Here is a 22,179-nt window from a genome sequence, read left to right on the forward strand (position 1 = left end):
GGGGGGGGGGCAGCTGGGTCCTTCAGAGCTGGGTCCTTCAGAGCTGGGACAGTTAGGACATGAACATCTATTAATAGTCATGTTTCATGCAGAGTAGGCAGAAATGCTGCTTCCTGCTTTTCTAGTCTTATCGTCATATAATCATTTTAAACTGAATATATTTGGGTTTGGATTGAAAAAAAAACAAGACATGGAGTTGAAATTTTAGAAACTGGGATAGACATTTTTCCCTGTTTTATGGAACAAATCGATTACTCAAGAAAACAATTGGCAGCTTAACATTGAACATCAACACTTTTGTTGATGTTTTTAATTTTTCTTACGTTTTTGTCCTTTTTTTCAACACTTTGGATTTTTTTCAATGTTTGTCACTTTTTTTGACGTTTTCAACAATGCGTAACACTAACTTATTACCTTTGGTTGTAGAATCTTTGGTCAATAAACCTCATTTATAGGAAATTATACCTGATGTTTGAGTTAGAAAATCAGAAATTAGGAATTATTTAGACTAAAATTAAATGAATGGATGTTGATGATAATCTCAGCGTCCCTACAGGGATCAGCTGATGGCCATATATTAATAATCTTCTCTCACTCAGAAACCCCCGACTTCGAGCTCCATGACGACCTGAAGAAGACCATCTGCCTGCGTGCCGGAGGGTCCCTCCGCCTGTTGGTGAACATCACCGGGCGCCCCGCCCCCGCCATCACGTGGACCAAGCCCGGCGTGGACCTCCACAACCGAGGCTTCATCGAGGTCACCAAGACCTCCACCCAGCTCATCATCGACCGGGTGCACCGCTACGACGCCGGCAAATACACGCTGCTGGCCGAGAACCCCGCCGGGAAACAGGAAGTCCACATTCTGGTCAAGGTCTACGGTAAGAGGATCAGCACGTCTGACAAGTTCATTGAAATAAATCACATTTTACGTTTGCATAAATCATTCTTTCAAACGTGACCTTCATTATTAGAACATGTAGTTCATCCTCATAACCACTGTTTACCACTGTGAATGCCCTGTGGGGCTCATGGAGCTGTGGAAGGATTTTGAGATGATCCTTTGATTTTATTGGCTCTTTGGGTTTGATACCAGTGTCAATCATCAAAATAGATAGATAGATAGATGGATGGATGGATAGATAGATAGATAGATAGATGGATGGATGGATAGATGGATGGATGGATGGATGGATGGATGGATGGATGGATGGATGGATGGATGGATGGATGGATAGATAGATATACTTTATTCATCCCAAAGGAAATTTTAGGCATCCAGTAGCAAGACAACCATAACACAACACACACATATACACACATATATCACACATGTACACATATACACACATATACACACATATACACACATACATAAGAAGAAGAATTAAAAAAAAATTAAAATCACAGGTGAGGTACTCTGGTAGACTGGGTGTAACGATGATAGTGAACAAGTAAAAAATTGATCAGTGCAGTAGATTGTGATAAAATATGAACTCTGACTATAAAATATCAACATAATAACCTATAAAGTGAGTGACTGAATAAGAAGAAGAACATTACGTAACAGGGAATAAGTCGGCCTGTGGATCCCCAGACCTCTGTCAGACTTCTGCCATGCCGCCACTAAACCTGCTCCCCGAACCAAACCCCCTCTGATACAGTCGCTCTAGAACATGTTGTATTTTAACTGAGTATATTTGTATTGTTAGACACCCCCGGACCACCTGGACCAATCAAGATCAAGGAGCTGACCAAGGAGTCCGCCACCATCTCCTGGGAACCTCCGACCGTGGACGGCGGCGCTCCCGTCAACAACTACATCATCGAGCGGCGCGAGGCGTCCATGAGAGCCTACAAGACCGTGACCTCCAAATGCAGCAAGACCTCTTACAAGATCGATGGCCTGATGGAGGGCATGCTGTACTACTTCCGGGTCCTCCCTGAGAACATCTACGGCATCGGCGAGCCCTGCGAGACCCCCGACGTGGTCCTGGTGTGCGAGGTGCCTCTGCCACCACACCGGCTGGAGATGATCGACGTGACCAAGACCACGGTGACGCTGGGCTGGGAGAAGCCCGAGCACGACGGGGGCAGCAGGCTCACGGGCTACGTCATCGAGGCCTGCAAGTTCGGCACCGACAAGTGGATGAAGGTGGCCTCGCTGAAGACCACCGACTTCGAGCACACCATCGAGAAGCTGAACGAGGGCGAGCAGTACCTGTTCAGGATCAAAGCCGTCAACAGCAGAGGGGCCAGCGAGCCCAAAGAGATGGTCACCGCCATCACCGTCCTGGAACAGAGAGGTACACACACAGCAGGGGTTCGTTATGTTCACTATGTTAGGGGAAACAAGGAACTATGGGAAATCCTAGTGGACCAGAACAAAGTTGTGGCTTGTTTGGCTTCAGGTTCACATAGGAGCTGCAGTAACACCTGATCCAGGGGGGAAAACCAGCTCTAGTTCAAGTTAACTAAACTGAGGAAGTTCAGTTAACTTGGTAGCGGTGAAGCACCTAAAATTACTACACTCTACTATATTTTGGCTTTTTAACAAAGCAAATTTAAAACATGTAAAGTTTAAAATAAAGTGAAGAAAACAGGAGGATGCTTTTCTTGGCTCCTGTCCAGGTGACGTCCATCAGCTGGGTTCATGTTGACTGTTCTTACATGCGCTTGTATCTCGTCTGTTGTCCTCCCCAGTGATGCCCGTGGTGGACTTCTCCAGCATCCCCCAGAAGGTGGTGAACGTCCTGGCCGGGAAGACTCTGGATCTGGACCTGCCTATCGTCGGCAGACCCCCTCCCGTCTGCTCCTGGTACTTCAGCGATAACAAGCTGAAAAACACAGACCGCATCAAGATCAAGAGCACGGGCAAGTTCTCCAAGCTCAGCGTGTCGGACACCACCATCGACGACTCGGGTGACTACAGCCTGGAGGTGAAGAACACCGTGGGCGTCGTCACCGAGGTCATTAAGGTCGTCATCCTCTGTAAGTAACCACCCCCCCGCTCATTTCTAGTCTCTCCTCAGGGACAGGGGGCTGAATATCTCAGCACTGAACCGCCACGCACTCATTTCAGTTATCTTGGTTTCATCGTGTGTTGGGGGGACTTAGGAAGAGCAGCTTGAAGTCAAGTAATTAATCCGGGGGCAGTAGCTCAGTCTGTAGGGGGGTGGGTTGGGGGGGACTGTCGAGTGTGGACTGGTAGCTGGAGAGATGCCAGTCCCCCTCCTGGGCCCTGCCAGGTGCTCTGGAGCAAGGCACCGTATCTAACTAAAAGGTGGAAAAGCCCCAAAAATATGGAGTTATTGAAATAGAAATAAGGCACTTTGGTCTTAACATGCAACAAGGTGTGTGTGTGTGTGTGTGTGTGTGTCTGTGTGTGTAGTGATTTCTACCAATAAACAGTGTAATCTGTAATGTCCCCCCTGCGTCCCTCCCTACAGCCAAACCTGATGAACCAAGTGGACCCATCCGGTTCGATGAGATCGATGCGACCACCGTCACCTGCAGCTGGGACCCCCCAGCCAGAGACGGCGGCGCCCCCATCAGCGGCTACGTGGTGGAGCAGCGAGACGCCCACCGACCCGGCTGGGTCCCCGTCTGCGACTCCGTCAGCAGACCCACCTTCAAGTTTGAGAACCTGATCGAGGGAGACGAGTACGTCTTCAGGGCGGCGGCCATCAATCACTACGGCCCCGGGGACTTCCTGCAGTCGGACATCGTCACCTGCAAGAGCCTGACCAGTAAGACGTATTGGTGTCCTCATGTTATCCTCATGTTGTCCTCATGTTGCCCTCATGTTGTCTTCATGTTGTCCTCATGTTGTCTTCATGTTGCCCTCATGTTGTCTTCATGTTGTCTTCATGTTGTCCTCATATTGTCCTCATATTGTCCTCATGTTGTCTTCATGTTGTCTTCATGTTGTCTTCATGTTGTCTTCATGTTGTCCTCATCTTGCCCTCATTTTGTCTTCATGTTGTCCTCTTTTTGCCCTCATGTTGTCCTCACGTTGTCCTCATGTTGTTCTCATGTTGTTAACATGTTTTTAACATGTTTTTAATGTGTCCCCCCCCCAGATGTCCCTGGACCTCCTGGCCGTCCAACCATCTTTGATGTGTCTCGCGACGGCATGACCGTGGCGTGGAACCCGCCAGAAGAAGACGGAGGCCTGGAGGTTTCTGGGTACATCATCGAGCGTAAAGAGGTCCGGTCTGACAGATGGGTCCGTGCCAACAGGAACCCCGTCACCATGACCAGATACCGGTCTACAGACCTGATCGAGGGTCTGGAGTACGAACACAGGATCACAGCCATCAACGCCCGAGGAATGAGCAAACCAAGCCTGCTGTCCAAACCGGCCGTGGCAACGGATCCCATCGGTGAGACAACCAGAACCAGAATCAGAACCAGAACCAGAACCAGAATCAGAATCAGAACCAGAACCAGAACCAGAACCAGAAATACTTTATTGACCCCCGAAGGGAAACTCTGTGTTGCAGTTGCACAAATAGCAAAATATCAGAGTAGAAATATATATAAAGAAATATGAGGAGTGTGGATATGTACGGTGTTTACATAGCTCAGGAGTTGTAATGATGAACAATAATAATAATAATAATAATAATAATAATAGTGATGGCCAGGAAAGAAAGAATGACTTCCTCTGGCGCTCTGTGGTGCATTTTGGGAGAATGAGTCTTCTACTGAAAGTGCTCCTGTGTATGCCATGGAGTGGCGGGAGACATAGACAAGAGAATAGTAGTAGTGAACATGTAAAAACATTGAAATAAAAAATATATATGCATACATTCATGTATACATAAATATAGTTAAAATGACAGAGAAGTACGGTCATGTACTTCTCAGCACAATCTTCCCAAGTGATAGAAAACGATTCAAACAAAAAATTCCCTTGTTCAAATGACTGAATATTTAGAAAGAAAGACGTGTCCGACAACTTCAAGGACCCCGTTGAAACTGAGGCACAAAAATAAGTTTTTATTTTTATTTCTTAGTTTATTCATAGGGACCATGCACAGTTCAAGGCCTGGACCAGAGTCAGCTACACAGCTACTTTACATCTGTGGTCCCCGGGGCGGGACATGAAAGGACAATATACTACTACTAGTTTTACACATACCTCAGCTGGGAGATCATGTTTCCTCAAATCAGTCTTTCTGTGGAAAAAGAGGTGAAATCCAGTTGAAAACCTCCATGCTAATGCTAATGCTAATATTCCACCAATCACACTGATCTGGCAACATGGCCCCTAAGCTAACTACCCCGGCTTGGCATCCATTTTGGTTACTTTGAGTTGTAGAACTGAGGTGGGGGGGGTATCCAAAGTCTTCATAGACGTGTGTCTCTTCCTGCTCAGATCCACCGGGCTGTCCCCAGAACCCGAGGATCACCGACACCACCCCGTCCTCCGTGTCGCTGGCCTGGAGCCCCCCCGACGAGGAGGGCGACGCCAGGGTGGACGGCTACCTGATAGAGATGCAGAAGGTGGGCACCCTGGCCTGGATCAAGTGCAACACCACCCCGTCCCTGATCTGCGAGTACACGCTGACCAAGATGCCCAAAGGAGAGGAGTTCAAGTTCCGCGTGATGGCGTGCAACGCCGGCGGCTCCGGGGAGCCCGCCGAGGTGCCCGGGACCGTGTTCGTGACCGAGATGCTTGGTAAGGACACACAGGTTGCTAGGACTACACCTGCAGCAGGGTCCGGTGTAGTGGTGTAAGGATGCAGGGTGAAAGGGTTAAAATGGAGATACAAAATCAATGGCGATTAATCTACTTTAGAGTTCACTGGTTTGACTCAACCCTGTTTTTTTTCAAGCAAACTGCACCAAAAGGACTCGGATAGTTCCATAGAAACGCTCTTTGACTGTAATTTATGATTAAATTCACTACCTCGATTTCATTTTGGGAGTTTTGTTAAGATTCAGAGCATTGGGAGGAATCAGTGGACTTAACTTTAACATATTCCAACATATGTTCCTCTGATCTTACCTATCATTCAAAATAACTCATATCAGCTTTTTTTAAAGAAAAAAATAGGTATAATTTCATATAAATGAGGTTTATTGGTCATGAATACCACATGAGTAATAAAATATGTTATATATAATATATGTTAGTGTCAGTGGTGAATCTGATGGTCATGGAAATAAAACTCACAATAAAGAAACAAAAACCTTTAAAAAAGCGTCAAGACAGTTGGAAAACAGTGACTAAAAAGGGTTAATTTCTTATTTTATTTTCACCCGGAAGGACAACACAAGGGTTGACAACGTCTTCTTAGTTTATTTATTTAGTTATTTTGATGTGGGATTTGCTTTTAAACATCTATTTTTGTTATATAAGATATATCAGTTCCAATGTCCCTTTTAATAGGAAGACACATCTTTTGTTTTGCACAGTTTATAGAAATAAGTTAATATTTTTCACTCATTTGTGAAAACTCACTTTTGTGACTCTCTGCTCTCCAGAACCTCCGGACTACGAGCTGGAGTTGAAATACAAAGACGTGTACGTGGTCCGCCAAGGAGGCGTGGTCCGCCTCTCGCTGCCCATCAAGGGCAAACCCCACCCGACGTGCACGTGGTCCAAGGACAGCGGCGCCATCTCCCCCGCCGCCATGATCGCCGCCACGGAGGACGCCAGCGAGCTGGTCATCAAAGGGGCCGAGAGGAGCGACTCAGGGGTCTACGAGCTTCTGTTGCAGAACAGGGTCGGCAAGAAGAAGGTGCAGATCAAGGTGAAGGTCATCGGGCGCCCGGGCGCGCCAGAAGGACCGCTGGTCTTTGAGGAGGTCCAGGCCAACTCTGTCAAGGTGTCCTGGAAGACGCCCACGGACGACGGGGGTTCTGAGATCCTGGGCTACATCGTGGAGAGACGCGAGGTGGCCAGGAACGCCTGGTACACCGTGGACTCCCGAGTGACGGACACCCAGCTGCTGGTCAAGGGCCTGAGGGAGGGCACCGAGTACCACTTCAAGGTCACCGCCGAAAACTCCTTCGGCATCAGCGCCTCGCTCAAATCAGAGCAGCCGCTGGTGCCCAGGATCCCTCTCTGTAAGTATTCATATATATTCAATATATATATATATATATATATATATATATATATATATATATATATATATATATATATATATATATATATATATATATATATATATATATATATATATATATATATATATATATATATATAGATGTAGATGTAACACCCATTAACATGATCAACAGTAATTATGATCCGCATCATTTGAATATAGGTGTCAGTATGATTATAAATCACATGCATGTGAAGAGGATAAAACAGAAATCTTTTAGTTTTCTTTTAGTAATGATCTAAAAATAATCTGCATTCTCCAGGTCCCCCCGAGCCTTCAAGCACCCCCCCAGAGATCATGGACGTCACCAAGAGCTCGGTGGCGCTGGCCTGGTCCAGACCAAAGTACGACGGGGGGTCTGCCATCACCGGCTACTTCATCGAGTACAAACTTGTGTCCGCTGAGACCTGGTCCCGCCACCAGACCAAGACCCCCTCCACCATGTTCACGGTACCTGGACTCACCCCTGACGCAGAGTACCAGTTCCGCATCGTCGCCGTCAACAGCATTGGGGAGAGCGAGGCTGGTCCTGTATCTGACCTGGTCTCATGCAAGGATCCGTTCGGTGAGTCTCCACATATATATATATATAGATATATAGATATATATCTATATATAGATATATATGTGTATATATGTATATATGTATATATGTATGTATAATATTGTTTCCTAGTATTTTATTATATTTATATTCTGTACTGTGTGACCGGTTTTGCTGCTGTAACACTATAATTTCCCATTTTATTGGATCAATATTCATCTATCTTTCTATCTACCTTTCTATATATCTCTCTCTCTCTATCCATCCATCTATCTATCTATATATCTATCCATCCATCCCTCCATTTATCCATCTATCCATCTATCTGTAAACTGAGTTGTATTCTGTTTCTTTTCTTCCAGATAAGCCCAGCCAACCGGGCGAGATCGACACAGTGAACGTGACGAAGAGCGCCATCGCCATTCGCTGGGGAGCTCCGGAGTGCGATGGTGGAAAGCCGGTCCTGGGCTACTGGGTGGAGTACAGGAAGTCCATAGAGAGCACCTGGAAGAAGTCCAACAAACAGAGACTGAAGGAGAAGGAGTTCACCATGCCCGGCCTGGCAGAGGCCACCGAGTACGAGTTCAGAGTGTTCGCTGAGAACGAGACCGGGATGAGTCGACCTCGTAGGACCGCCACGTGCATCAGGACCAAACTGAGTGGTGAGGAAACCCGAAGATACCGTGGAGAAATGAGTTGTACTCTGCAAAAAACTGGTCTAAAAACAAGATGAAAACACTAAATCTGAGAGAAAAGGTCTAAAAACAAGATAAAAACACTAAATCTGAGGGAAAACGTCCTCAGATCAAGGGAAATTATCCGTCCATGCAGCTTAATTTGAGATTATAGTGGAAATTTGAAGACTTAAAATAAGAAATTCACTCTTAAAACAAGATGAATTATCCATCACTTCTAAAAGTTTTTTTTTATCTTGTAAGAACCAAATCATTTGCAGTGTAAGCATTTACTTGTTTTTCCAGAGTGACTTGACTCGATACTTTGGGATATTACTGAACATGCGTTTCCTAAATAGAAGTTATTGTTTTGTTTGTACAGTTGAAACTGAACCGGGCCTCAGGAAGGAAATGGATGAAGTAACGGTCAAGCTTGGCCAGCCTGCTGTCATGAAGTGCCAGATTATTGGTCGACCGGTCCCTGACATCAAGTGGTATCACGCCGGCAAAGAGATTGTTGAGTCTCGTAAATACGAGATGAGCTCTGACGGCCGCAACCACTCCCTGTCCATCATGACGGACCAACAGGAGGACGAGGGCGAGTACACCTGCAAGGGATTCAATGACGCCGGAGAAGCAGAGACCACAGGCGTCCTGGTGCTGGAGGCCCCTGCGTCCTTCAATCCAGACTACCCGCTGAAGGAGACCTACTACGCCGGCCTGGGATCCACCCTGCGCATCCACGCTGTCTACATTGGCCGTCCCGAGCCAAAGATCATGTGGCTGCAGGGGGCAAAGACCCTTGAAAACACAGAGGACCTCAGCATTGAGACCACAGAGCACTACACACACCTGGTGATAAAGAACGTCCAGCGCAGGCTCCACGGAGGCAAATACAGGATCAGACTGCACAACCACTTTGGCAGGTCTGAAGCTGCGTTCAACGTTGAGATTTATGGTGAGTTCATGTTCATTCACTGCAGTGAGTGCAAGAATTTTTGAATATTGGATTAGTAATGCATTTCTAATCCTTTCTGTGTTTCCAGACAAACCTGATATCCCTCAGGGTCCGATTGTCCTGGACGCCCTCCTGAAGAACTCAGTCATCATCAGCTGGAAGGCCCCCAAAGACGACGGCGGCTGCATGATCACCAACTACATCGTGGAGAAGCGCGAGGACAAGGAGGGCACTGAGTGGGAACTGGTGTCATCATCCGTCAATGGCATATCTTGCCGTGTGCCCAACCTCATTGACAGCGCCGGATACTTCTTCCGTGTGTATGCCCAGAATCGCTATGGAAACAGCGAACCACTGGAGCTCACGTCCCCTATCCTTATCAAGAGCCAACTGGGTAAGATTAATCTCATATATGTTTCAAAATATCTAATAAATCAATTTACCATTTATATGTGAAGAGAAGTACATTACAAATGTTCTGGCAAGTTTCTGATTTTTATATTGTCGTCCACAGAGAAACCATCGCCTCCTCTGTCACCAGTGGTTTCTGGTATCACCAAGGACTCCTGTGTGGTTTCCTGGAAGCCTCCACTCAGCGACGGTGGCTCCAAGATCAAGTGCTATTGCCTTGAGAAAAAGCAAAAGAAGGACAAGAAGGAATGGAGTGAATGGACTCCTGTGACCAAGGACGAGATCAAACAGACGGTGTTCTCCGTCAAGCGCCTGACCGAGGGGGTCGAGTGTATCTTCCGTGTGAAGTGCGAGAACCTCGGGGGACAGAGTGACTACAGCGAGGAGACGGCTCCCATCATTCCAGCCACAGCCGTCGATGTCCGAGCTCCGGCCTTCAAGGAAGAACTGAGGAACATGAGCGTCAAATACAAGAGCAACGCCACCATGGTCTGCAAGATCACAGGGCAGCCCAAGCCTGTGATTAAATGGTTCAGACGAGGAAAGGAGGTCCACTCTGATGGAAAGAAGATCAAGATACAGGAATTCAAGGGAGGTTACCACCAGCTGGTCATCACCGAGGCTGATGAGGAAGACTCCACTGTGTACCAGATCAGGGCCACCAACCAGGGAGGCTCCATCTGTGCGACCATCTCTCTGGACGTTGAAGGTAAGTTCACACAGACCCACCTTTTCTATTGTATTCTAAACATATTAAGCTATTTTGTAAACTTCAACAAAAACATGAAATCTCACTTAAGCAATTTCTCTCATTTCTAGTCCCAGCCAAGATCAACCTGCCAAAGAACCTGAAGGACAAGGAAGCCATCCCTGCCCTACGTGGAGAAGTAGTCAATATCAAGATTCCTTTCAGCGGCAAACCAGATCCTGTCATCACATGGCAGAAGGGACAAGATCTTATCGACAGCAACGGCCACTACCAGGTCATCGTCACCAGATCGTTCACATCTCTGGTGTTCACCAACGGCGTGGAGAAGAAGGATGCTGGTTTCTACATTGTCTGTGCCAAGAACAGATTTGGCATTGATCAGCAGACAGTTGAGCTGGATGTAGCTGATGTTCCTGATCCTCCACGTGGTATCAAAGCAACCGACGTCTCCCGAGACTCAGTCACACTGAACTGGGTGGCCCCAGCAAATGACGGAGGCAGCAGGGTCATCAACTACATCATTGAGAAGTGCCCGACCACTGCTGAGAGGTGGGAGCGTGTTGTCCAGTCCCGTGACACCCGCTACACCGTTACCAATCTTTTCGGAGGAACCAGCTACCAGTTCAGAGTCATCGCTGAGAACAAGTTTGGACAGAGTGCTCCATCGGAGACCAGTGGACCTGTGATGACCAAGGAGGACAAATCAAGAGTTCTGCTCTATGACAGGGAGGTTGACGATACTGGACGTGTCCCCAAGGGCAAGATTCACTCCGAAGCCAAGAACATGCACACCAAATACGCCATTGCAGAGGAATTGGGAAGAGGTCAGTTTGGCATTGTCCACCGCTGTGTGAGCATCAGCTCTGAGAAGACCTACATGGCTAAATATGTCAAGGTGAGAGGCTCTGATCAAGCAATCATCAAGAAGGAAATTGCGACACTGAATCTCGCCAAACATACCAACTTCCTGCTCCTCCACGAGTCGTTCGACAGCCCAGAGGAGTTGGTGATGATCTATGACTTTATCTCCGGCTCTGACATCTTTGAGCGCCTCAGCACAGCCGAGTTTGAGCTGAACGAACGTGAGATTGTCAACTACATCAGGCAGATCTGCTCGGCTCTTGAGTTCCTGCATGAAGAGAGCTACGGACACTTTGATATCAGACCTGAGAACATCGTGTACACAACAAGAACCAGCTCTAATGTGAAGATTATTGAGTTGGGCCAAGCCAGACACCTGACTCCTGGAGACCAAATCAAAGTCCAGTACACCACAGCCGAGTATGCTGCGCCTGAGATTCACCAGAGTGATATGGTTAGCAGCGTCACAGACATGTGGTCGGTTGGTGTCCTTGCCTATGTCCTCCTCAGTGGATTAAATCCATTCACCGCTGAAACCAACCAACAGATGATTGACAACATCTCCAGTGCCGCCTACAGCTACGAAGACGAGTCCTTCAAGCAGGTCAGCGTTGAAGCGTTGGACTTCACAGACCGCCTGATAACAAAGGAACGTAAGCATCGTATGACTGCAGCGGAGGCTCTGGCGCATCCTTGGCTGACCAAGCCCGCAGAGGAGATCAGCACCAGAGCGATCCCAAGCGGCAGACATAAGAGATACTACCAGGCAATGGTAAAGAAAGAGTGGAAGACTGTTGTCTCTGCAGCTCGCGTGGCCAGCGGCGGCTCCATCAGATCCCAGCGCGGTGTCTTTGTCGCCAAGGTGAAGATCGCTCCGTTTGAACACGGTCCTGTTGGAGGCCAGATTGGCCACCATGTGGTGAACGAGGGAGACAACGTGAAGTTCACCTGCAACATCGAGAACTATGACAGCACAACTGAGGTGACGTGGTACTGCGGCGTCAGGCAACTTGAAGCTGGTGACAAATATGAAATTGAGTTTGAAGATGGCCTGGCTGTGATCACCATCAACAAGGTCACTAGAGCAGATGATGGCACGTACAGATGCAAGGTTGTGAACGAGTATGGTGAGGACAGCGCCTACGCAGAGCTGTTCATCAACGGTGTTAGATCTTACCGGGACTTCTTCACCACTCGTGTGGTAAAGAAAACAAAGCGCAGGGTCGACACTGCCAGAATGCTGCAGAAGCCACCAGAGTTCACCCTTCCTCTGACCAACCGCACAGCCTACATTGGTGAGGATGTGCGCTTTGGCGTAACCATCACTGTTCACCCGGAGCCTCGTGTCGTTTGGCACAAATCAGGACAGAAGCTCATCCCTGGATTTGACGACAAGAAATACACCTTCATCAGCGACAAGGGCCTGTACCAGCTGATTATACACAAACTTGAGGATGAGGATGACGCAGAGTACAGCGTCGTGGCCCGTAACAGGTACGGAGATGACAGCTGCAAGGCTCGTCTTACTGTTGTTCCTCGACCTAAACCAGCAGACCTCACCCTGAGGCCCATGTTCAAACGCCTGCTGGCAAATGTGGAGTGCAGAGAGGGCCAGAACGTACGCTTTGAGATCAGAGTATCCGGACACCCAACACTGAAGTGGGAGAAGGATGCCCAGCCTTTAGCCTTTGGACCATCTATTGAGGTCGTCCACGAGGGTCTGGATTACTACATCCTCCATGTGCGAGACACTCTGCCTGAGGACTCGGGTATATACAGAGTGACTGCGACCAACTCTGCTGGATCTGCCAGTTGCCAGGCCTTGCTCAAAGTGGAACGTTCCACTCATGTGAAGAAGGAATATGAACCGAGCGAAAAGGAGAAGAAAGAGATAGCTGGAAAGGAGGAAATGGACAAGAAGGTGAGGCTGTCTCAAATTATGGCCGGCACTGTGTTTACACCTCTACCACCCGCAGCGATACAAGCCGTCAGAGAGGCGGCCACCATGTTCAAACCTGCTGTGACGACTAAGAAGGGTGAGAAGACTGAGGCTGAGATTCAGAAAGAAAAAGAGGAGAGGAAGAAGCGTGCAGATGAGAAGAGGCTGCGTATGCCCTACGACGTCCCTGCTCCTCGTGTCATGAACCCAGCTGCTCTTGAGGAGGACGCGGAAATTAAACACTTCCAGCCGCTCTCCGACATGAAATGGTACAAAGTCCTGCGGGATCAGTACGAGTTCCCTGAGCCGATGGACAAAATCAAGCAGAAGAGGATGAAACGGATTCGCCTCTCCAGATGGGAGCAGTTCTACGAGGTGCCAATCAGGATCAAGGACCAGTACAAGCCTAAGTGGAGAATCCCAGCTGTGACTCAGGACGACTTGGAGACTGTGAGGCCTGCAAGGCACCGCACCCCTTCCCCTGAGATGGATGCCTACCACAGGATCAGGAGGAGGTCTTTGGGTGATCTGTCGGACGAGGAGCTACTGCTGCCTGTGAACGAGTACCTGTCCATGAAGAGAACAGAGGAGGACCGGCTTCGTCTGGAGGAAGAGCTGGAGCTTGGTTACTCTGCTTCTCCACCGAGCCTCAGCCCAGTTCGCTTCGAACTGTCTGCCCTGCGTCCCTCGTCTCCCAAAAGAGTCTACAGTGACGACGAAGAGGGAGAAGAAGTACGCAGATACGACTCCTACCGAATTCCCTCTAAATACGAGGCTGGCCCGAGTTTCGTTGACCTCCGCCAGCGTCACGACAAAGCCACGTTCAAAGCCCCGAGACAGAAGCAGAGGGTGTACGAAGAGAAAGAAGACCACGAGCTGCTGCGCCCACACACAACTGTTCAGAGAATGACCACTTACAAGAGTCAACTCAAGCGCATGGAGTTTGAGGAGAAGACTCGCGTCACCAAAAAAGAAACAACTGTCTCTGTTGCGACAGTTTCTGAGAGCGTTGAATCCGAGCACCTGACTGCTTTCTCCTCCGAATATATCCCTAAACCGATCAAGAAGATCCCGGCGTCTGAACCTCTGAGGAGATCTACCCCAGAGAGAGCTGCCAAGACTGAAGTGAGCTTTCCTAAAGTTGACTTTGCTTCCAGGTATGAGGAGAGAAAGCAAGCTCTGAGATCAGAGAGAAGATCAATGGAGAGAAAGACCGAGGTGGTGACGCAGGCTCCCTTCAGCCTGGACCACTGCCCTCGTATCACCATCAGGCTGCGATCTCACCGTGTACCGTATGGCTGCAGCACCAAGTTCACCTTGAATGTCCAGGCCAAACCCGAGCCTGAGGTCAAATGGTTCCACAACGGAAAAGAGATTTCTCAGTCAAGCAAGTACTACATGACCAACGTCAGTGGGGTTCTCACTCTCAAGATTAGCAACTGTGTGACGGAAGATTCTGGCACTTACCGCGTGGTCTGCAAGAACGCCAAAGGAGAGATTTCTGACTACGCCACGTTGGATGTAGCAGGAGAAGAATTTGCTGCCTACTCCTCGCTCCGCACAGAAGAGGAGGCTCCATCCGCTCAGCTGCAAGAAATGACAAAAACCGAGGTGTACCACGTCTCCTCGTCTAAAACAACAGTAAAGGAAAGTGTGACCGAAACTAGGAAGGAGACCACCGTTGTTGTTGAGAAGACAAAGGAGAAGCAAAGTGTCCCTGCCAAGATCCTGACCAAACCCATGTCCCTGACTGTAGAGGAGGGAGACAACGCCAGGTTTGAGTGTGATGTGGACGGGGAACCGTCGCCTTCTGTGACCTGGCTGCACGAAGGACAAGCCATTGGTCCCTCTGCCCGTCACCACATCGTCTCTACTCAGTACAACTCCTCCTTCGAGATCTCTGCAGTTGAGATGTCGGATGGAGGAAGCTACGCTCTGCGGGTGGAAAATGCCGGAGGCAAACAAGAAGCCCACTTCACTCTGACAATCCGCAAGACTGAGTCCAAGGAGAAAGTGGTCACCAGAATCACCTCCCCAGAGGCCAAGTCCCCTGAGCCAATCAAATCTCCTCTGAGGGTCAAGTCCCCTGAGGCAACTGCGTCTCCTCAGAGAATCAAGTCTCCTGAGCCAATCAAATCTCCTCAGAGAATCAAGTCTCCTGAGCCAATCAAATCTCCTCTGAGGGTCAAGTCCCCTGAGCCAATCAAATCTCCTCAGAGAATCAAGTCCCCTGAGCCAATCACATCCCCTCAGAGAGTTAAGTCCCCTGTCTCGCCAAAATCTCCAACACCAAAGTCCCCGACTCCCAAATCCCCGACTCCGTCTGCGAAGGAGTTATAGAAGCCGAGTCAACAACCTGCAAACTGAACAAGGTAAGAGAACCAGGTCCTCCTGCCTGTGGAAGTCCTTGATTCAGTATTTAAAGCTAGCGCTTCCTATCGTAAACTCTTGTCATTTTGATCTGTTTTAGGCTCCGAACCGAACGCTGAACCGACTCCGAGGGCCGACATCTCAGAGGCTTCTTCATGAAGGGGGGCGACGTCCTCCGACTGTCCACCGACTCTGCAACGTTTCATGTGCTCCATGTAAAAAAAACAAAAGTTAATTTATATCCCTGTTTCCCTCTTCCACACACTTTTATTTAGTGAATTAGCAGCGATAATCTTACGTGGTAAAGATCTGGATTTCTGTTCTTGTAAATATGAACTATTTTTGTACCAAACTTGACATTAATTTATGCCAAACTAGACTAAAGTCTAAAGTTGTTATAAAATGTGCCATATTGGACAATTATGACCAGACCCAAACGGAATCTGTGGATTTATGTTGTTTTAGTTTCCAGATGAAGATCTACAGAAATGAGTGGACTTCTGCTTGAAGTGAAGACGTTAACATGAGTTTAATTTGAAATGTTGTCTAAAATCCGCAGAAAATTCTGCATCCACAGATTCCGCGTGGCCCTGATTATGACTTGAACCACTTTTCTGTGACATGTACATAATGTATATAGCCGAATTGAACGGTTATGGGAAAATGTATGCATTGTTATTTATGACAAGAATATTAACTGAAACAAAATAACAAGGAAAACAAGCAGGAGAAAGTTTCACCAGGAACGAATACCCTGTCGAAGCGAGAAACCAAAACCTGTGCCTCAACCAAGAGTTGAAGTCTTAAGATTGCCTCAGCAGGTGGAGAGGCTCCCTGCTGATGTCTCGAAACACAAAGACAAATGGACGTTTTGGACACGCGTCTGCGTGCGATACAGATTCCTACGAGTTGTACCGTGGGCGTAAGACCCTGAGTGCTGTTTGCATAACCCTCATGTAAGCAGCAGGAACCGGCCTTGTGCCCAGACCGACTGCGTCGACCCACCATCGTTTAAAGACCAGCGCAGAGTGCCAGCGACCTGCACTCTCAGATCATTATATTTTAAAAAGAGCGCTGTTTCTGCACAAGATGGCCGCGCCGGCTTCCTACAACGTAAAAACATCTTCTGGCAACGAATGAAGAGGAAGCCGCCGCCGTCTCTCCTGTGCAGACGCAGCGCCGTCTCTCGGAGGATAGCTAGCTAACGTGTGTGTGTGTGTGTCGTTGTGATTGTAGCTTTTAGTGATTTCACCTTGTTATTATCAGGGTCTTCTACCTTCTCCACAGAGTCTCCATCTCCTGTGAGAGATTGAAGAACGTCGTGTTTCACCCTGCACTTTGGTTTAATTCATCTGTTGATGTAGAGTGATATTTCATCCTCCTTGAGTGTTATGCATTTCTGATTTAATAAAGCATGATTTCAGCACAACACCGCGTCTCCTGCGTATTTCTCTCTGATGTCGGGTGACTCTCGCAAAAGATGGAGAAGACAAATCACATGACTTTAGATTGAACGCAGCTTTATTCACAGAGTGAACAGACTTCCATGAAAGGAAGAAGGGTCGACCTGCGATCAGATGAATCATGCTCAAAGATTCTTATTGGCTCAAAGATCAACCCTACACCTTCTGGACACACCTCCTCATGACATCATCATTCAGCCATGAGGTCATCATCAGTTCAACACCACTGTCCTGTGGGCCTATAGTATATCTAAAAAGTCTGAAAAAAGTATGTTGAAAAAACTCATACAAAACTCTAAGTATAGTATGTCGAAAAGAGTCCTAGTATAGTATAACAAAAAGTCATGATATAGTAGTTGGAAAAAGGACAGTATAGTTTGTCATCAAATTCATAAAAACTCCAAAAAAGTCATAGTAAAGTATGTCAAAAAAAGTCCAGGATCCCTTTAATTCGCCATGAGTCTGTGTGTAGTTGTGTGTAGCTGTGTGTAGTTGTGTGTAGCTGTGTGTATTTGTGTGTAGTTGTGTGTATTATTCATGACGTTACACCAGAAAAACATTCACACTAAATAAAACACTCAGACACTGTGGATCCTCTGCACTTTATTCAATGATAAACTTCATTTTGTGATATTTGTATAAAGTTTGTGACATATTGGGATGAAACTCTTCCTGAAGGATGACAACAACAACAACGACGACAACGACGACAACGACAACAACAACATGCGTTGTGTGAATGTACAGAAACACTTCGTTCTGCAGCAAACAACACGGATAGTGTCACAGAGGTGCTCATTGGTCCCATATGAAAGTATACAAAGTGTGTGTGTCTCAATGTGCGTGTCTGTGTGTGTGTGTGTATCTGTGTCTCAATGTACGTGTCTGTGTGTGTGTGTATCAATGTGCGTCTGTGTGTGTCTGTCTGTGTGCATGTGTGTATTTGTGTGTGTGCATATCTGTGTCTGTGTGCGTATCTGTGTGTGGGTCTCAATGTGTGTGTGTGTCTGTGTGCGTATCTGTGTGTGTGTCTGTGTGTGCGTGTGTATCTGTGTGTCTCAATGTGTGTGTAACTGTGTGTGCGTTGCTATCTGTGTGTGTGTCTGTCTGTGTGTGTGTGTGTGTCTGTGTGCGTGCGTGTGTCACAAACATGATTGATAAAAACCCTTATAATGACCTTTTATTGTGATATTTCATGCAGGAGGTTAAGCGTTGTTTATTTAATCTGTTAATCCTAAATGTAGCCACACATGACACATGACACGTAGACGCTGTTCATGGAGCATCGTGACTATGTAAGATGGAGACGCTGTTCATGGAGCATCGTGACTATGTAAGACGTAGACGCTGTTCATGGAGCATCGTGATAACTATGTAAGACGTAGACGCTGTTCATGATCATCATAACTATGTAAGATGTAGACTCTGTTCATGGAGCATCATAACTATGTAAGATGTAGACACTGTTCATGGAGCATCGTGACTATGTAAGACGTAGACGCTGTTCATGGAGCATCGTGATAACTTTGTAAGACGTAGACGCTGATCATGGAGCATCGTGATAACTATGTAAGATGTAGACGCTGTTCATGGAGCATCATAAGATTAACCGGTTCAGGATATCTAAATGTAGACGCTGTTTCATGAGCATCATAAGATTCACGCTGTTCATGGACATCTGGCTATTAAGAGTACGAACGGGCTGTTCATGGAGCATCGTGATAACTATGTAAGACGTAGACGCTGTTCATGGAGCATCGTGATAACTATGTAAGATGTAGAATCTGTTCATGGAGCATCATAACTATGTAAGATGTAGACGCTGTTCATGGAGCATCGTGACTATGTAAGATGTAGACGCTGTTCATGGAGCATCGTGACTATGTAAGATGTAGACGCTGTTCATGGAGCATCGTGACTATGTAAGATGTAGACGCTGTTCATGGAGCATCGTGACTATGTAAGATGTAGACGCTGTTTCGGGCATCGTGACTATGTAATGAACGCTGTCAAGAGCATCGTAATATAGCGTAGACGCTGTTCATGGAGCATCATAACTATGTAAGACGTAGACGCTGTTCATGGAGCATCATAACTATGTAAGATGTAGACGCTGTTCATGGAGCATCGTGATAACTATGTAAGACGTAGACGCTGTTCATGGAGCATCGTGATAACTTAGATGAATCTGTTCATGAGCTATCACTATTAAGAGTAGAACGCTGTTCATGGAGCATCGTAACATGGTAAGATGTAGACGCTGTCAGAGCATCATGACTATGTAAGTGTAGACGCTGTCATGGAGCATCGAGACTATGTAAGATGTAGACCTGTTCAGGGAGCATCGTGATAACATGTAAGATGTAGACGCTGTTCATGGAGGGCATCGTGACTATGTCAGATTTAACTCTTTTCATGGAGCATCGTGACTATGTAAGATGTAGACGCTGTTCATGGAGCATCGTGATAACTATGTAAGATGTAGACGCTGTTCATGGAGCATCGTGATAACTATGTAAGATGTAGAATCTGTTCATGGAGCATCGTGATAACTATGTAAGATGTAGACGCTGTTCATGGCATCACATAGTACGATGTAAACGCTGTCATGGACATCATAAGATGTAGACGCTGTTCATGGAGCATCGTGATAACTATGTAAGATGTAGACGCTGTTCATGGAGCATCATAACTATGTAAGATGTAGACGCTGTTCATGGAGCATCGTGATAACTATGTAAGATGTAGAATCTGTTCATGGAGCATCATAACTATGTAAGATGTAGACGCTGTTCATGGAGCATCATAACTATGTAAGATGTAGACGCTGTTCATGGAGCATCATAAGATGTAGACGCTGTTCATGGAGCATCATAACTATGTAAGATGTAGACGCTGTTCATGGAGCATCATAAGATGTAGACGCTGATCATGGAGCATCGTGATAACTATGTAAGATGTAGAATCTGTTCATGGAGCATCGTGATAACTATGTAAGATGTAGAATCTGTTCATGGAGCATCGTGACTATGTAAGCTACAGTAAATGTCTTTAAAGGGACGAAGCTTCCGGGTCTTTTTTTTGTCTCTTCCTTCAGACATTTTTGTCCCATTATGTCGTTTTTTTGTTGAAAAGTCCTCAACATTTTTTATGCTTTTTCCTGCTGTTTTAGCTCTTTTTTCTGACATTTTTGTCCCTTTATGTCGTTTTTTTTTTGTTCGCATTTTCAACATGACATCAACTTTGCGTACACTATGCCCGCCACCCACCCCCCCCCCCCCCCCAATGCCCCCCCCCACCAACCAACGGCAAAAATTCACATGCTATAGCGAGGTAATGTAAGTCAATGGAGGACAATGTGCGTTGATAAAAACGCTAAAAGCGAGAATGCGTCTTGATAACACGCCAGTGACATGAGGTCAGTCGGCCTTTCCTAGGTCTCTGCCGGGTTTCTCACTGAACCAATCGTAACCCTCCTGTTGTCCTCGGGGTCAAATTGACCTGTTTACAAAATAATTATTTTGGGCCTTTCCACCTTCATTTTATCAGAACTACGACCAAAGAATATTGTAAAAAGTTTAAAAAATGCAGGAAAATTATTATTTTTTTAAGCTGGAAAAAGTGACCAAAACAAAATTGGAAAAATTTGCCAAAGGTGACAAAAACACGTTAAAAAGAAGTGATAAAAAAAATTGGTAAATGTGAGAAAAAGACTTGTTAAAACAAACTACAACAACTTAATAAAAGTGACAAAAAAATTGGAGAAGAAAAATCTACAAAAACGTTGACAAATGTGTAGGAAAGAAAACTTGTCAAATTGTCAAAATTTCGGCCCAGAAAAACCCAAAGTTGCAGGTGGATGGGAAGACAACACGAGGGTTAAAGCGTCTCTCTGGGACTGTTTGCGTTCGTCGTCCGATACGTTTCTGTAACGTCTGAATTATGGGATGTCTGCGCCGTCGTCCTTCACGAGCTCACGCGTAAAAAACCCAATAACTATCATCCATATGGACACGTCGGCATTTCTAAAAACAGTACAAACAGTATAGAAAATACAAAGACAACAAAACAGAAGCACGTTCTCAGAAGGCATCTTCATATACGTCCAGAAGTAAAACTCTAGTGTGATCGTATTTAAGTTGTTGTCATGGCGACAGTGTGCGGTTTGTGAGCAACAGGGAAATAATCTCAACATCACAAATTTGGGTTTTCTTTTAACCAAATTTTCAAAATAAAAGAGGTGGATGGTTCCGTACTACCGTTACTCTTCAGTAACGTACGTGATCAGCTCACTTCTGTCTTTAAATTTGGGTGTTTTGTTTCATTTTACAGCATTAAAAAAGGAAAAAGTGACAAAAATGTCGAAAAAAAACGCCCAAATGTCCCAGAAAAACAAAAAGTTGCTCCGTCGACGAGAAGGCATCACGAGGGGTAAATACACCGGAGCAAAAACAATTCGGAAAAAGCGTCAAAAACGTAGTAAAAGGTGCAAATAAATCGACGAAAACATCGGAAAAAGTGACAAGAGAAACTTGGATAAGTGTTGATTTTGACCGATCGACGTTTACATTTTTTTTTAATCAAAAAGTTGCTCGTTCGACGGGAAGACAACTCGAGGGTTAAAGCCCGATTAACAACAAAAACAACAACAGACGGTAAGTGCGTTAATGCTTTTTAAATGTTAATTAGTGAAGATGTTGCACGTTTAAAGGTGTCACACGACTACAAACCTGAATGGATATAACTCCATAAAATCAGCCGTTCAGAGAACAAAAACATCTCAAAGGTTCAGAGAAATGTGACAACGAAACGTAAATATCAAAAAAGCAGGAATATGGAGGGACTTTTAATTCAGTCCCGCGTCTTTATCTCACCAAACTCCTTTAAAAAAATCGGACATTTTTAAAAAAAAAACTACAACTTCTAGTAAATGCATATACCTTTTCATATAATTACACGAGGTGTTCCCACAGCGCTGCGGAGGAAGGTCTGGCAGCATTCTGGGATGGGACAACAACCTGCTCCGGTGTAGTGGCATTTCTTTTAACCAATCAGAATCGTCTTGGGCGGGGCTAAGCTCCGAAGGGAGTTGGTTGTCCCATATTGATCATGTGATGTTGTCCCAT

General features: G+C 46.3%; 1 protein-coding gene across 1 annotated transcript in view; it reads left to right on the forward strand.

Annotated features, from left to right (window-relative positions):
- LOC116686626 (titin-like) overlaps positions 1-17,021 on the forward strand; it is a gene marked incomplete in the record, with an annotated part of 242,683 nt that extends 225,662 nt beyond the window's left edge. The window contains 15 exon segments of the mRNA XM_032511647.1: positions 600-881; positions 1,713-2,306; positions 2,704-2,991; positions 3,450-3,749; positions 4,083-4,385; positions 5,384-5,686; positions 6,496-7,080; positions 7,387-7,689; positions 8,031-8,330; positions 8,725-9,300; positions 9,389-9,694; positions 9,815-10,420; positions 10,531-15,284; positions 15,321-15,592; positions 15,691-17,021. Of these exon segments, the coding sequence (XP_032367538.1) occupies positions 600-881; positions 1,713-2,306; positions 2,704-2,991; positions 3,450-3,749; positions 4,083-4,385; positions 5,384-5,686; positions 6,496-7,080; positions 7,387-7,689; positions 8,031-8,330; positions 8,725-9,300; positions 9,389-9,694; positions 9,815-10,420; positions 10,531-15,284; positions 15,321-15,560 (9,740 nt within the window).
- Between the last annotated feature and the right edge of the window lie 5,158 nt (positions 17,022-22,179).

Source organism: Etheostoma spectabile, unplaced genomic scaffold (genome assembly GCF_008692095.1).
Source record: "Etheostoma spectabile isolate EspeVRDwgs_2016 unplaced genomic scaffold, UIUC_Espe_1.0 scaffold406, whole genome shotgun sequence".
Taxonomy (NCBI): Eukaryota; Metazoa; Chordata; class Actinopteri; order Perciformes; family Percidae; genus Etheostoma; species Etheostoma spectabile.